Source organism: Canis lupus, chromosome 33, assembly GCF_048164855.1.
Source record: "Canis lupus baileyi chromosome 33, mCanLup2.hap1, whole genome shotgun sequence".
NCBI classification, from domain to species: Eukaryota; Metazoa; Chordata; class Mammalia; order Carnivora; family Canidae; genus Canis; species Canis lupus.
The window spans coordinates 17,142,313-17,156,686 of NC_132870.1; the positions used below are offsets into that span (position 1 = coordinate 17,142,313).

General features: G+C 35.9%; 1 protein-coding gene across 11 annotated transcripts in view; it reads left to right on the plus strand.

Annotated features, from left to right (window-relative positions):
* SMARCAD1 (SNF2 related chromatin remodeling ATPase with DExD box 1) overlaps positions 1 to 14,374 on the plus strand; it is a 78,262-nt gene that overhangs the window by 566 nt on the left and 63,322 nt on the right. For 4 of the 11 annotated variants that reach the window (XM_072810235.1, XM_072810227.1, XM_072810234.1 and 1 more), the window contains exon 2: positions 227 to 459. Coding sequence is in view for 9 of the 11 variants with exons in the window: in XM_072810227.1 (XP_072666328.1) it covers positions 276 to 459 (184 nt within the window). In the remaining 2 variants the exon portion in view is untranslated. Of the gene's footprint in view, positions 1 to 226; positions 460 to 1,933; positions 1,980 to 14,374 lie in introns of all 11 variants that reach the window. The other 7 variants (XM_072810229.1, XM_072810230.1, XM_072810225.1 and 4 more) reach the window with 3 other exon arrangements.

The following is a 14,374-nucleotide window of genomic DNA, read 5'->3' on the forward strand; positions in this document are numbered from 1 at the left end:
CGAGGGCAGCAGAAAGAGCAATGGGAATTTTTAAAAAGATCTCCCCGTCCACCTTCCCCTTCCGATTATTACTGTGGCCTAACAGCGAGGCGCAGCCATAATAGCCATTCTGTGCCCCTGGCATGTTTGCGTGCTCTTGATTGCCTTGGGAATGACCTGCCAAGGCTTTGTGTTTTATGTTGTCTTCTTGGCCTCTCTTTATGTGTTTTATTTATCTTTCCCGCAGATAGGTCATTTAAAGCTCCTCATTCCACAGGGTGGTGGTTTCTACCAATATGAATCTTTTCAACTTGGACCGTTTTCGCTTTGAGAAAAGGAGTAAGATTGAGGAAGTGCCTGAAGCAGCCCCTCAACCCTCCCAGCCTGGCCCTTCTTCACCAATCTCTCTTAGTGCCGAAGAGGAGAATGCTGAAGTTAGCAGGGCAGGCACACCTGATTCAGATATTACTGAAAAAACAGGTGAGTTACAATGTTGCAAGTTGATGTAACACCAAGAGGTATTCTTTTTTTTTTTTTAAAGATGAAAGGCAGAAGAGATTCTCGTATTTATTCTTGATATCATTTTGATACAGTGTCTTCCACCTTACCTTTTAAAATATCATTTTGTGGCTGCCGTAGGCACCATGTACCATCAACTGAGCATCTATAGCTCCTTCAGTTTTTTGTTTTTTTTTAAGATTTATTTATTTATTTATTCATGATAGACACACACACACACACAGAGGCAGAGACACAGGCAGAGGGAGAAGCAGGCTCCATGCACCGGGAGCCCGATGCGGGACTCGATCCCGGGTCTCCAGGATCAGGTCCTGGGCCTAAGGCAGGCGCTAAACCGCTGAGCCTGAACCACCCAGGGATCCCCAGCTTCTCCAGTTTTAAATGATATGGGATATGACCCAGTGATGGAAGGTGATACCTGAATTTAGGTCATCCTTAGGTTAGAATAGTTGCAACTGAAAAACTGGATGTTTCAGTCCAATGATGTAGACTTTGAGTCTATTATTTGGCCAGGTGTTTACATTCATTGCAGTATTTTTCCAAAAAAAATATTACTGACTTAATATGAACCAGACTTTACTTAAGGTGCCTAAAGACAACCTCTGAACAAATGAAGAGCAGATCACATTCAGATTTTGCTAGCACTTGACTTCCTGGAGACCGGTGTGCAAATGAACGAATAATTGGTATTCTTCAAGGTTGAATGAACCATTTTTACCTCTTCATCAGATGGTCACAGACAGTGAGATTTGAGAGGAAGCCAAAAATTAGCATTTCCATTTTAGTCTATGTTCTTTGAACAGTTAACAGGATATATTTGAACTCTTCTTATGTTTTAGGCACTGTTTTGAGTGCTTCACGTTCTCTCATTTAATTTGCACAGCAGTCCTGTAAGTTATCATCCACATTTTGCAGAATGAGACCCAGAGAGGTTAAGTTGTGAGGAATCTGATAGAACTGGAACTCAAATCCAAGCAGTCTAGTTCCTGAGTATAAACTTTTAATTGTTTGTATTATGCAGTTTCTAATAAAGGGTGGGAGGAATATTACAAGTTTTATTTTAATGTTTATTTTAGTGGTACCTTTTTTCTTTTTTCAAAACTCAGTTTATCCCAAGCAGCTTTTATATCGATGTGGCCCTGACAAGATTGGTAATACATATGTCATTATCGTTGGCATCTTATTAGCTAGTCTTCTATTTAACTGAAACGGCAGTAGTGATGGCAGACTCCCTACATGCTATCATTTGAATAACATTTAAAAAATCATTGGCGGTAATTGGAACATGGGGGACTGATTTGATAGGTTGAATTATGTGGTAATGAGGAGTCATAATTTTGAAAGGCTTTGTATGAAAGGTTCTGAACCTGTCCAGATTCTGTGGGGGAACCACTGAAGCTTAGGACTGATGGCTCTTTGTTCATTCTTTTGATAGGTGATTACTTTGCATAACATGCTGTGGTTAATGTGCAGACATCCAGGTACTTTAATATTTTAACAATAAATATAAGAATCTGTTTCTTATGTAGTTAAAGAGGGCTGGGAAGGCCAATGTGTAGGCATGGGATTTTAAGTCCATAGGAGTCTGCTGCATCATTTTAGTTAAATGGAACATTGGACACATTACTTAAAATCTGAGATTAATATTTTTTTCAGATGTAGAATAAAAAGCACTTTGTAAACTGTAACTCAATGGAATATTTGTCAATTTTAGTAATGTGAAATTCTTTTTTTTTTTTAAGATTTTATTTATTCATGAAAGACAGAGAGAGAGAGAGAGAGGCAGAGACACAGGCAGAGGGAGAAGCAGGCTCCATGCAGGGAGCCTGACATGGGACTCAATCCTGGGACTCCAGGATCACGCCCTGGGCCCAAGGCAGGCGCTAAACTGCTGAGCCACCCAGGGAGTCTCAGTAATGTGAAATTCTTAATTGTCTCTTCCAATCAGAAGATCCTGCTGTACCTTTTTTTTTTTTTTTTTCTATTTAAGGAGATTTTATTCATCTTTACTGGGATTTTTTTCCCTTTTATGTAAATTTCTCTTATAAACTGAGATTGTCTTTAGGAATCACATGGTTAGTCTTAATAACATTGGGAAATATGACTGCAAGTGGTGAGAATTCATCCTACTAGGAATAGAGAGCTATGCTCTAAGAAAAGATGATTGTAGACGGTACTGTGAATTTGGGAGAATCTTGAAAACAAAGACTAGGTTTTGATTTTACATTTAGTTACTGGAGATCCATTAAAGCCTTCTCAGAAGGGTAAAATGATGAAACAGCTTTGTTAAAAAAAAAAAAAAAAACTCGGTCTAGCAGTCTTCAGTACTGTACTTTGTTAGAGGGTAAGTTTTGAAGGGAGAGAATTCACTTAGGAAGTAGAAATGATGGTAGAGGTGGAGAAAAAGATGAGAAATTTCAAAGAAAGGGCAGAGTTTTACAATGAAATGTGGGAGGAATGAGAGAAATAAGAATTTTAATTTAGGTAATTGAAAAAAGTGGTAGTTTTGTACATCAGAATAGGTATAAAGTACCCATCCTAACCTGTTGGGCATGCCTTTAAAAATTCAAATAAGAATTAAATGACCTGTCTCCAATTTAGCATGTTAGAGAGGACCTAAGGCAACTTAACATAGGGATGGGGAATTCTGAATTGAGTGTTAGAGCTTGGGCCTGTATACAGGGCATGAAACTGATGCTGGTTCAGGATCCTGACTAGATACGGAGATTAGGGAATCATTGGTGGGATATGATTTTGACCTTACTTCCCTTATTATCATATGCCAACTTCTGCCATTGTGTAATAATGCTCTAACACTCAATAGAGTGTTAGGGTCTAAATCAGGTCTAAATCACCTATTTCTTAAATAGGATGGAAATTGTAAAAATTACTTGTAATGACTCTTTTAGCTTAACCCTTTTCATTTTACCAATATGAATTAAGATTTTATTTACTGCTACTCTCTCAATTACTGTGCCACAACCACACTTTTTCTTAAATATGCCAAGCACAGTGCAATCTTTCCCTTTTCTTCTTCTGCCTCCAAGACCCTTCCTGCTGATATGTGCATATGACTCTTACCTTAGTGAAATATTTACTATCTTTAGAGGGCCTTCTCCTGATCACACTCTCTGGAATAGCAACACCCCCCCCCCCCCGCCAGCTTTACTTTTCTGTATTTTTCTATATAGTTTATTAGTATTTAACGTATTGTTATATATATTTGTGTCTGCCTTATTAGAATGTAAGACCCTCATGAACAGAGACTTTTTTCCTATTCACCATTGCTCAAAGCAGTGACTGGCATGTAGTAGGCTCTTAGTAAAAATGTGTTGAAGGAGTATTGGGTGATAAGTGGGCGATACTAGAACTTTGTACAGATTTTTAAAAATATCTTTCCTCTTTAGGATCTTGAAACCATCTCACAGCCGTCAGGCATTCTTCAGCCATGGTTGCTTGAAACTACTTTTGGTGTAGGATGAACTTCCTTAATCCAGCCTTTAAATGTGAGGGCATAATTTAAATTATGGGCTTATTTTGCCCTGGTGGTGTCCAAAGTTATTAATGCTTATTGCTTGCTTACATGGATTTTTTTTTTTTTTTTTACTTTTTTGAAAGCATAGCAGGTTTCAAAGGAATAAAATAGCAGATGAGGGGATCCCTGGGTGGCGCAGCGGTTTGGCGCCTGTCTTTGGCCCAGGGCGCGATCCTGGAGACCCGGGATCGAATCCCACGTCGGGCTCACGGTACATGGAGCCTGCTTCTCCCTCTGCCTGTGTCTCTGCCCCTCTCTCTCTCTCTCTCTGTATGTGACTATCATAAATAAATAAAAATTAAAAAAAAATAGCAGATGAATGAGAGAAGACAGAGCTTATTTGCTTTATGCATAAAGGATAAAAAGAGCAAAGCTTGATTCTCAAGGAACACCAGGAAGAAGGGACATGTAAATATATATAGTTAAAATAGTACAATGTAATAATTCATGGGGGAAAATATTAAGCAGTGTAGAATCACAGTCCAATTTAGAAATGATTATTCTTCCTGGAAAGGATCAGGAAAAGTCACAAGGAGATGACTTTGAGTGGACCCTAAGCAACCAATGCTTACTTGGTGAACAAGAGATGAAATATAATTGCCTTGAAGGAGAGGTATGTCTGTGGGAAGGGGAGGTTATCTGTGAAAGAGGACTGCTCTAAAGCAGTCTAGATGAAACTGAGAAGATAGAAATGTAAACTGCTGGGCTGTGATGGACCTTTATATGCTATGCCAGGAAGGATGGCCTTTTTTGGGGCACAAACTAGAGAAAATTTTAGCATGGGAAGACCGTTGATGAATTTGTTGAATTAGTTGAAGCCTAAATATAGGAAAATCATAGTAGAATAAAGGAGGCGTTTTAGTGAAGTTTTATATTTCAGTATTTTATGGTATTTGGTGATCAGTTAGTGGAGGGTTTAAAGATAACTCAGATGTTTATTGCTTAGACAGCTGGGTGGCACTGTCAACTGAAGTACATTTTGGAGAAAGATGCTTAAATGTGTTGAGTTCAGTTCTGTTTCAGAAATGAGGTCTAGTAGAGGATTGAACATTAGGTTTGTAGCTGAGATGGTTGGAACCTGAGAAATCAACTTTGTGGGGGTTATCACCGTGGCAGTTAACAAATATTCCCAAGAAAGACATAGTAAAAAAAATAAAAATAAAAAAAAAATCAATGTTTGGTGATAGACAAATGAAAGCAAACCAGTAAAGATAATAAAGGATAACTTGAATAGTCATAGGAAACGATAGCATCCTGAAAGCTAAGGAAAGACAGTTCCAGTTTTATCGATAGGGAACAGTATCAAATACTATAGAGAAGTCTTACCGGATGACTTTCCTTTGAAATTACACGTTATTGTTGACCTTTAACAGTTTCAGTAGAAAGATAAGGAAGTGAAGACTAGTTTTTCAAGAAGGGAAAGAGAGAAACAGCTTGACAGTAAAGCAGCGTCAAAAGATGATGTTTCAGGCTTATTGAAAAGTGAGCATATTTGTTTTCCAAAGGGGAAAAGCTAGTGGAAAGGGAAAGGATGAAGGGAGGGGAGGTATCGGAAGACAGGCATTTAGGGCAGTGAGAACAGGAGCAAGCTGGACTATTGATTGTTGCAAAGGAATAGAGACATGTTTTACCTGGGGAGAAAAAGTGATAAAATAAAAATGATCAATCAGTTTATTTTGAGGTTGGAATGGAGGAAAGTAATGCTTGATTAATTTCTTTCCTGAATGAAATAGATTCAGTTTCGGGGCACCTGGTTGGCTTGGATGGGGTGTCTGCCTTCGGCTCAGGTGGTGGTCCCAGGGTCCTAGGATCGAGTTCCGCATCAGAGTCTCCCTCTCCTTATGTCTCTGCCTCTCTCTCTCTGTGTCTCTCATGAATAAGTAAATAAAATCCTTAAATAAATAAATAGATTCAGTCTTCTAAAATGATTGCCGTTTCAGTGTGGTGGTCATATTGAGAGTAACAGTTATTAATAAGTTAGAATAAATTTTAAAATTATTCCAGTTAATCAAAAAGATTTCCAGAGAGCACTGCTCTGTTATACAGGTTGTATGATCTTGAGTAAGACATCAGCATTTTTGGACTGGACTTTCTTTGCCTAGCTGTTCTCTGAAGTCCCTGCAAGCAGAAAAAGGTAAACATCAAAGGTATGATCCTTTGAATAATGGAGCAGAATGTATCATTTTAGCATCATGATTCTGTAACCATTGGGTGATATCCAGGTTTTTTTAAAGATGTGTGTGGCCCATTGGGAATCATAACTTTATCTTCAGATAGTTATTTTGGTTTCTTAATGTCTGCATGTGTTAGTTAACATGCAGTACTTGGTAGAAGGCTAAGTGCTGAATTATTATAATAGAAGACAGTACAATGTGTACTCATACTTAAGTAAAAATCTTAAGTACATTTTAAGTGTATACTTTCATCGGTGTTTCCTTTCTCTGCCTTTTTATTCTTCATGCTTAGCTATTTTTTTTTCTCAAAATGTATATTAAAAAAAAGATGCAATATTGTCTATAATCTTTTACTTTTGGTGTTTGTTTTCACATTTTTTTTCCTGCCTGTATATATTCCAGGTTTTTTTTTTTTTAATTTACATTATATTTATGCTATACCTTAATTTTTTTAAATGACTACAATGTCTTTTATATATATTATAATTCATGTAATTTCCTATTAGTGGACATTGGTTGGGTTTTTTCTTCTTTTTTTTTAAATTTTTATTTATTTATGATAGTCACACACACACACAGAGAGAGAGAGAAAGGCAGAGACGCAGGCAGAGGGAGAAGCAGGCTCCATGCACTGGGAGCCTGACATGGGATTCGATCCCGGGTCTCCAGGATCGCGCCCTGGGCCAAAGGCAGGCGCCAAACCACTGCGCCACCCAGGGATCACTTTTTTTTTTTTTTTTTTGCTATCAAAAGAAGGCTGTAGTGACTATCCTTTTACACGGATATCTTAGCTTGTGTACAATCCAAAGAAAAATTCTTGGAAATGGAATTGTCAGTTTAGAGTGAATATTAGTAATATTTTAGTAATTGCTAAGTTACCATACACAGAAGTTTTACCACTTTGCACCAGACTACAGCTTGGTTTTTAGATGTCTGCTTTTTCATACTAGCCCAAAATACTGCACACCTTTTTTATCTTTACCAGGGAATTAAATTGTTTTACTTTTATTCTTTACTTTGGAGGTTAAGTGTTATTGTCATAAATATATTAGCCTTCTGGACTTTTTCTGTGTTCTTGGTTTTTCTCTTTTTCTGATAAATGATTTGTAAGTTTTTTATTTTTTTGATTCCTTGCTTGATGCTTGCCATAGAGAAATTTTACATTTTAATGCGGTCAATTTGTTTGGCTTCTAGGGGTTAGGTCCTGATCAGACAGCTATTCCTTACTATCACATTATAAATATTTTCATTAGTATTTTATTCTAGCACATCTGTGTTAATTTTATTTTTAATTGTAAAATATACATAAAATTTACCACCTTAATTATTAAGTATACAGATCATAGGAGTGTTAGAATAATTCACATTATTGTTCAGTTAATCTTCAGAACTTTTCATCTTGTAGAAATGAAACTGTGTGCCCATTAAACACTTAACTCCTATCTCTAGCCTATGGCAACCACCATTGTACTTTCTGTCTAAATTTGACTACTCTAGGTACATCATACCCAGAAGTGGAATCATACAGGATTTGTCTTTTTGTGACTGGCTTATTTCCCTTTGCATTAAGTCTTTAAGGTTCATTCATGTTGTAGCATGTATCAGAATTTTCTTTTTAAGTCTGAAAAGCATTTTATGTACATAGTGCATTTTGTTTATCCATCTGTGGATGGATACTTGGGTTGCTTCTACCTTTTGGTTATTGTGACTGTTGTTGCTATGAAATACACAAATATCTCTTTGGGACACTGCTGTCACTTCTTTAGGTTATTTACTTGGAAATGGAGTTGATAGATGATATAAGAAACCATCACATGTTTTCCATTAATACGTACACCATTTTACTTTCCCACCAGCAGTACACAAGAGTTCCGGTTTCTCCACATTCTTGCTAACACTTGTTACTTTCTTTTTTGGTTTTTTGTTTTGTTTTGATAGCCAAACTAATGGATATGAGTCAGGTTTTGTGTTTTTATTTTTTTATTTTTTATTTTTATATTTTGTAAATAATTTATTTATTTATTCATGAGAGATACTGTAGAGAGAGAGAGAGGCAGAAGAAGCAGCATGCTCCATGCAGGGAGCTCGACGTGGGACTTGATCCCGGGTCTCTAGGATCAGGCCCTGGGCCGAAGGCGGCACTAAACCGCTGAGCCACCCGGGCTGCCCGATTTTTATTTTAATGTTAAATCTTACCTAGACTTTGTAAGGACTAAAGAAAGGATGATACAGTTTTCTCCTTTGCTCGTTGTTGCTTACTAGTCATTTGTTTCAGAATAGTTTTTTGATAAACCTTTTTTCTTCTATATGAATTATCAGTATAAATTCTCATGTATATTTGCATCTAATGGGTCATTAATCTATTTCTCTAGTTTTATATTTGTTTACCCCATTATTTTAATTTTTGTAATGTTAAGGTGTATATATGATGGGTCTTAGGTTTTGAAGTGTTATTGTTTTTTTTTCCTCTTTACCTGAAAGTTCAAAGAAGTGGTTTCTATAGCTTTTTTTTCTTTCCTTTTTTAAATTTCCAAGTGGCTAAAATTTTGCTTCAGTGTTCTTATAATATTTACTTCTAATTCTATTGTTTTATGACTAGAGAATATAGTCTACAGTGTTTCTCCTGTGGCTGATTTACTGAAATTTTCTTTTCTTTTTTTTTTTTTTTTTTTTAATATTTTATTTATTTATTCATGAGAGACACAGAGAGAGGCAAAGACAGAGGCAGAGGGAGAAGCAGTCTCCATGCAGGAAGCCCGATGTAGGATTCCATCCCGGGGACTTGGGGATCACGCCCTGGGCCAAAGGCAGACGCTCAACCACCCAGGCGTCCCTGAAATTTTCTTTGTGGCCTAATTTACCATTAATTTCTGTAAAAATTCTAAGACTGCTTGGAAAGATAACATTATGTATAGCTTTAATTATATACAAAATAGCAGATGTATTTTATTTGTATAATTTTTTCAGACTGAATCACTTGTGTCATAAAGTCAGTTTCTTGGATTCTAATTGTATGCAACTGTTATTTTAATAGAATAGGTTGAATAGAAAATTATCAAAGTATTATTGATAGTCTGAAACTTTTATTTCAGTTATATGTGTTTAATAATATGTTTATGATCATAATCTTTTTTTTTTTTTTAAGATTTTATTTATTCATGAGAGACAGAGGGAGAGAGAGAGAGGCAGAGACACAGGCAGAGGGAGAAGCAGGTTCCATGCAGGGAGCCCAACGTGGGACTTGATCCTGGGACTCCAGGATCATGCCCTGGGCCGAAGGCAGGCGCTAAACCGCTGAGCCACTCAGGCATCCATCCCTATGATCGTAATCTAAAATGTGTTTTTTACAGTGGGTCCCAATAAAAAATGTTTGGAAAGCACTACTCTATATCTTAATTATTTTGTGCCGTCTCTTAAGAGCTTGGAGAAGAGAGTTAAAGCCTCATATTTGTCTCCTCAGTTTCTATCATGTCTTTGCAGTATTTGTCTCTCATCTTTAGTATGCAGTTAAGATACATATTTTTGTTGTAGATCTAGATTGTTATTAAAAAGTATCTCAAGTTTAACACTTTTAGTTTGTCCAGTAACAGTAGCATGGCTGTGTTTTTCTTTACATACCCCCCCTTTTTTTTTTTAGCTTAGACCTAAGATGTCTCTTCTTTCTCATTTCATCTTTGAGTGATGTTTGAAACTACTCTTTAATCTTGTATTCAGTGTATTCTTGTCTTTTAGATCTTTCATCAGAGAAAGAGTTTGATTTATCTTTTAGAAGATACTAAAGGTATTTTTGTTTCTACTGTGACATTCAAATTAAGATTGCCCAGATTTTACTATCTATTATTTTGGTTACCTTTTAATTTTGATTTTTTTTAAAGATTTTTAAAATTTATTTATTTATTTGTTTGTTTGTTTATTTGAGACAGAGAGAGAGAGAGAGAGAGGCAGAGACATAGGCAGCAGGAGAGGCAGGCTTCAGCGGGAGAGGCAGACTCCCTGTGGGGAAGCCTGTTGCGGGACTGGATCCTGGGACTTCGGGATCACGACCTGAGCCATCCAGGTGCCCCTATTTTGGGTTGGGTTACTTAGTATTCAAAGGAATTGCCTTGAAAGTTAGTTCCCATGTTAGAAAATTGAGCCATGTAGAGCAACACAACTAGAATATCAGAAATGGCACAGTTTTGTAAGTCTTCAGGACAGATATAAAGGTTTATCTGTTTTCATTCTACTTTGGGACATAACTTTATGGGTTATCAAGTTAATTTAGAATACTTTAGTGTGAACTATTAATCTCCTAGCAGTGATTTTTTTTTTGTTTTTGAGTGGCCCTTGATTTTGGACCCTTTGGAAAGGTGAAACCAGTATCAGACTTAAATGCTTCTTTTATTTTATGGTAGACTTAGATATGAGAATGGGTACAAGCGTACTGGAAAAATTTGGAATAAGATTGTCTTCTCTTGTGCATATCATTAATGGGGAATATTTAGTTTGGAAAAACTCCCTGGAACCTTGGAGTCTACTTGCATATGCTAATGATGTAGGTTCCCATTACCTTTTGGTAATGAGAAAATACTCCTCCTCTGTCTCTAAAATATGATAGGTTTATTTGTGGGTTTTGTATGAAAGGATAAGCTGTTTCCCCCCATGTCCCTGTAGCATTTTGTTTATTCCTTTCTCATGGCACAAATCATATTTCATAACAGTTACTTGTGTACATGTCTGTTCTTAATATTTGTTTCTTTAGGGCAAATTGAACTTTTTTTTTCTTTAATATTCCCTACCTACTGGTTCAGTACCTTAAACACAGAAGGCAGTCAGCAAATATCAGAATTAAAAGCCTTCATAATTGAGCATTTCACCATTCTTTAATTTGTTATTTTTCTGTTTGCTCCCTCTTTTGTGCTGCTGCTTAAAAGTGTTTGTTTGCTTTGGGACAAAAACCACCACTGCATCATTTTGGCCATTGCCTTTTAGCTGTTTTTGCTGTTGCTCACTTCTGGAAATAGTCTAAACAAATCTAAGTATTAAGCACTATTCTAAATCTAAATTATTGACTGTATTGGAGAGTTGATATATATACAAAGATTTTATTCATTTATTCATGACAGAGAGAGAGACAGAGACACAGAGGGGGAAGCAGGCTCCACGCAGGGAGCCCGATGTGGGACTCGATCCCAGTTCCTCAGGATCATACCCCAGGCTGAAGGCAGTGCCAAACCGCTAGGCCACTGAGGCTGCCCGGAAAGTTAATTTTTTTATTTAAACAAGCTCTTACTGTGTCACATCAGTTTTCAAAGTGTGGTATGTGAACCTATAGGATCCCTAAGGGCAAACTACTTTCATAATAGTACTAATATATGGGGTGCCTGGGTGGCTCAGCAGTTGAGCGTCTGCCTTCAGCTCAGAGCGTGATCCAGTGATCCTGGGTCCGGAATCAAGTCCCACCCTCATCGGGCTCCCTGTGAGGAGCCTGCTTCTCCCTCTGCCTCTCTCTCTGCCTCTCTCTCTCTCTCTCTCATGAATAAATAAATAAAATCTTTAAAAAAAATAAAAATAATACTAAGATATTACTTGCCTTTTTACTATGTTGTTGGCATAAAAGCAATGGTAGGTAAAACTACTGGTGCCTTAGCATGAATCAGTGCCAAGACTTCAAACTGTTGTAGTAGTTATTGTATTCCTAAGATTTTTTAAATGTCATTTTCACTTAAGAATGTTTTTTGATAAAGCAGTAAAAAAAAAAATCTTTATTTTGGTAAATCTCAACTAAGCAGTAGGTTGCTTTTTAATACTTTATGAAACAAAATGTGAACGAACCAGCCTTTGCTGCATACTGAAGTTTGTACGTACAGTGGTCATCTCAAGGGAAAGCACTTGAACAATTGCTTTCAGTTCTGATTTGAACTTGCCAGTTTTTTCACTAAACACCATTTTTACTTAAAAGAATGACAACCTGTAGTTAAGCAGAGACTTAGGTATTTAGCAGACATTTTCTCAAAAATGGACAATGAAAAAAATTAAAAAATGGACAATGATACTAAGGAAATAACTGGCAGCATATATTGCTAGAGATAAAATTCCAGTTTTCAAAGGAAAGTTTGGATTTTGAACAGGGAGTTTGACAGTCTCTAGATATTTCAGGATCAGTGGTGATATTAATAAATCTAACCTTTTGATAAAATATTATGAGATATGTCAACATTTGGAAGATCTCCATCAGTCAGCGAGTGAGCCAGTATTTTCCAAATGACCACTGCACACAGTGTTACAAAATAATGCATGGTTTAAAAGGTCCATTAAAATGCAAGGTAGACCAGTGGGTTTTTAATGTAGTAAAATGCAAAAATTTATTCATATGGTTTCAGATTCCACATTGCAACCAACTTTTATAAAAAGTACCACCTGTCAAATTTGGGTTTTGTATCAAAGAATAATATCCATGGTATTGTAAAAAGGAACTATGAAAATGCTATTCCTTTCCTAACTGTAAGGCATAATCTTCATAAACTGAAACAGAACCAGTATATTACAAGAGATGAATTGCAGAAGCAGATAGAATCTGTCTTCTGTTAAACCAGAGATTTTTTGCAAATATAAAACAGTGCCACTCTTCTCATTAAATTGGGAGGAGGGGAATGGTATGAGAAGATACAGTTTTCATAAAAATATTTGTTATTATGTAAACAATTTAATGAAGTTTCTCAGTTTCTGCTTTCTAATATGGTAATATAAATATAACCAACATAAGCAAAAGCTCTTTAGGGTCCTCTATTTTTAAGAGTGCAAAAGGGTTCTGTGTTTGAGAAATGCTGTTGTATTGTAATCTTCCCTTATCTTCCATATTATCAAACTACTTCCTTGGTAGTCATTTACCAGTTGGGCTATGGGGATGCCACTTAGTTCAGAGCTGTATACATTTTTAAGGTAGATTTTTAGGTAGATAGATAGGTGTGTATAACGTATATTTTATACAATGTACATCATATATAATACATTTTGTACATGAAGTGTATATATAATATGTATATTATGATGGTATATATTACGTTACCAATAAAAGCTCTGAGTAATTGAGTACATGATGGAGAGTAGGTCAAACTTCTTTATTTTTTTTCCTGTCTCATTAACTAATCATGTTAAACATTAGTTTTAAAAATTGATGGCTTCATTGTGTATTTTGTATTATAATCTATAAAATAAGAGGAAAAAAATTAGAGAAAATCAAAGATGAATATTTAATCAAATTCAAGAAACTCAAGTTTTCCTAATACTTATTAACAGATTTTTTTTAGGACCCCACCCCCCAGGCATTTAGGTATTTAAGTAGCTAATTTTCAAAAGATTATCATTTGCTTTGAATAAAGAGACTTTGAAGAAAAGCAGACAATCCAAATCACTTTGTCTTAGCTCTTTGAAAATATAAGAAAGGACACTGCCTAACATGTGTAGCTGATATGCATTAGCTTTAGGTCAGATATTTGATATAGTGAACATCTAGTTTTTAATTTTATGTATGATTTGTGATGCGTTAGGAACACTGTAAAAGCAAAATACTTTATATGAGTTGGGCTGCAATCTTATTCACATAACTAACAGAATATGTGTCTTCATGTTTACGGCAGTAAATGTAGCTGTGATTTGTTCCAAATCACATTTGTTTGTGTTCCTCATCCAGGTTCTTCGCTCAACATTTATAAAATTATTCTTTGGGGGGAAAAAGTGATCTGCTTTTCAGTAGTGTTGATAGAACTTCATTATAGGAAGTAAAGAAATGTCATTTTAGTGCCCTCCAGGTAAATAGTAGTTATATAGGCCTTGGTTAATGTTATTTACAAATATGGCTCATGAGCTTCAGTATAATGATTGCTATCATTTTGTGACATATTGAGGATGGCCTAATAGTTTTTAGAGTGTAACGATTTGGCCATTTACGCATGGATTTCAGATTTGTTACTTTTCTTATATGACTTTGGACAAGTGGCTTTATCTAAACTCATTTTGTCTATAAAATGGTGATACAATGTGTACCCTCAGGATTATTGTAAGGGTTAAAAATGTGCATCACTTGATTTGATACTGACTTCGAAAATAGTTAACCGCAGTGATTGTTTTTTACATCGACACTTTTGAACTAAAGATTCATTTGGTCACTGCTTTTTAAAACACATTC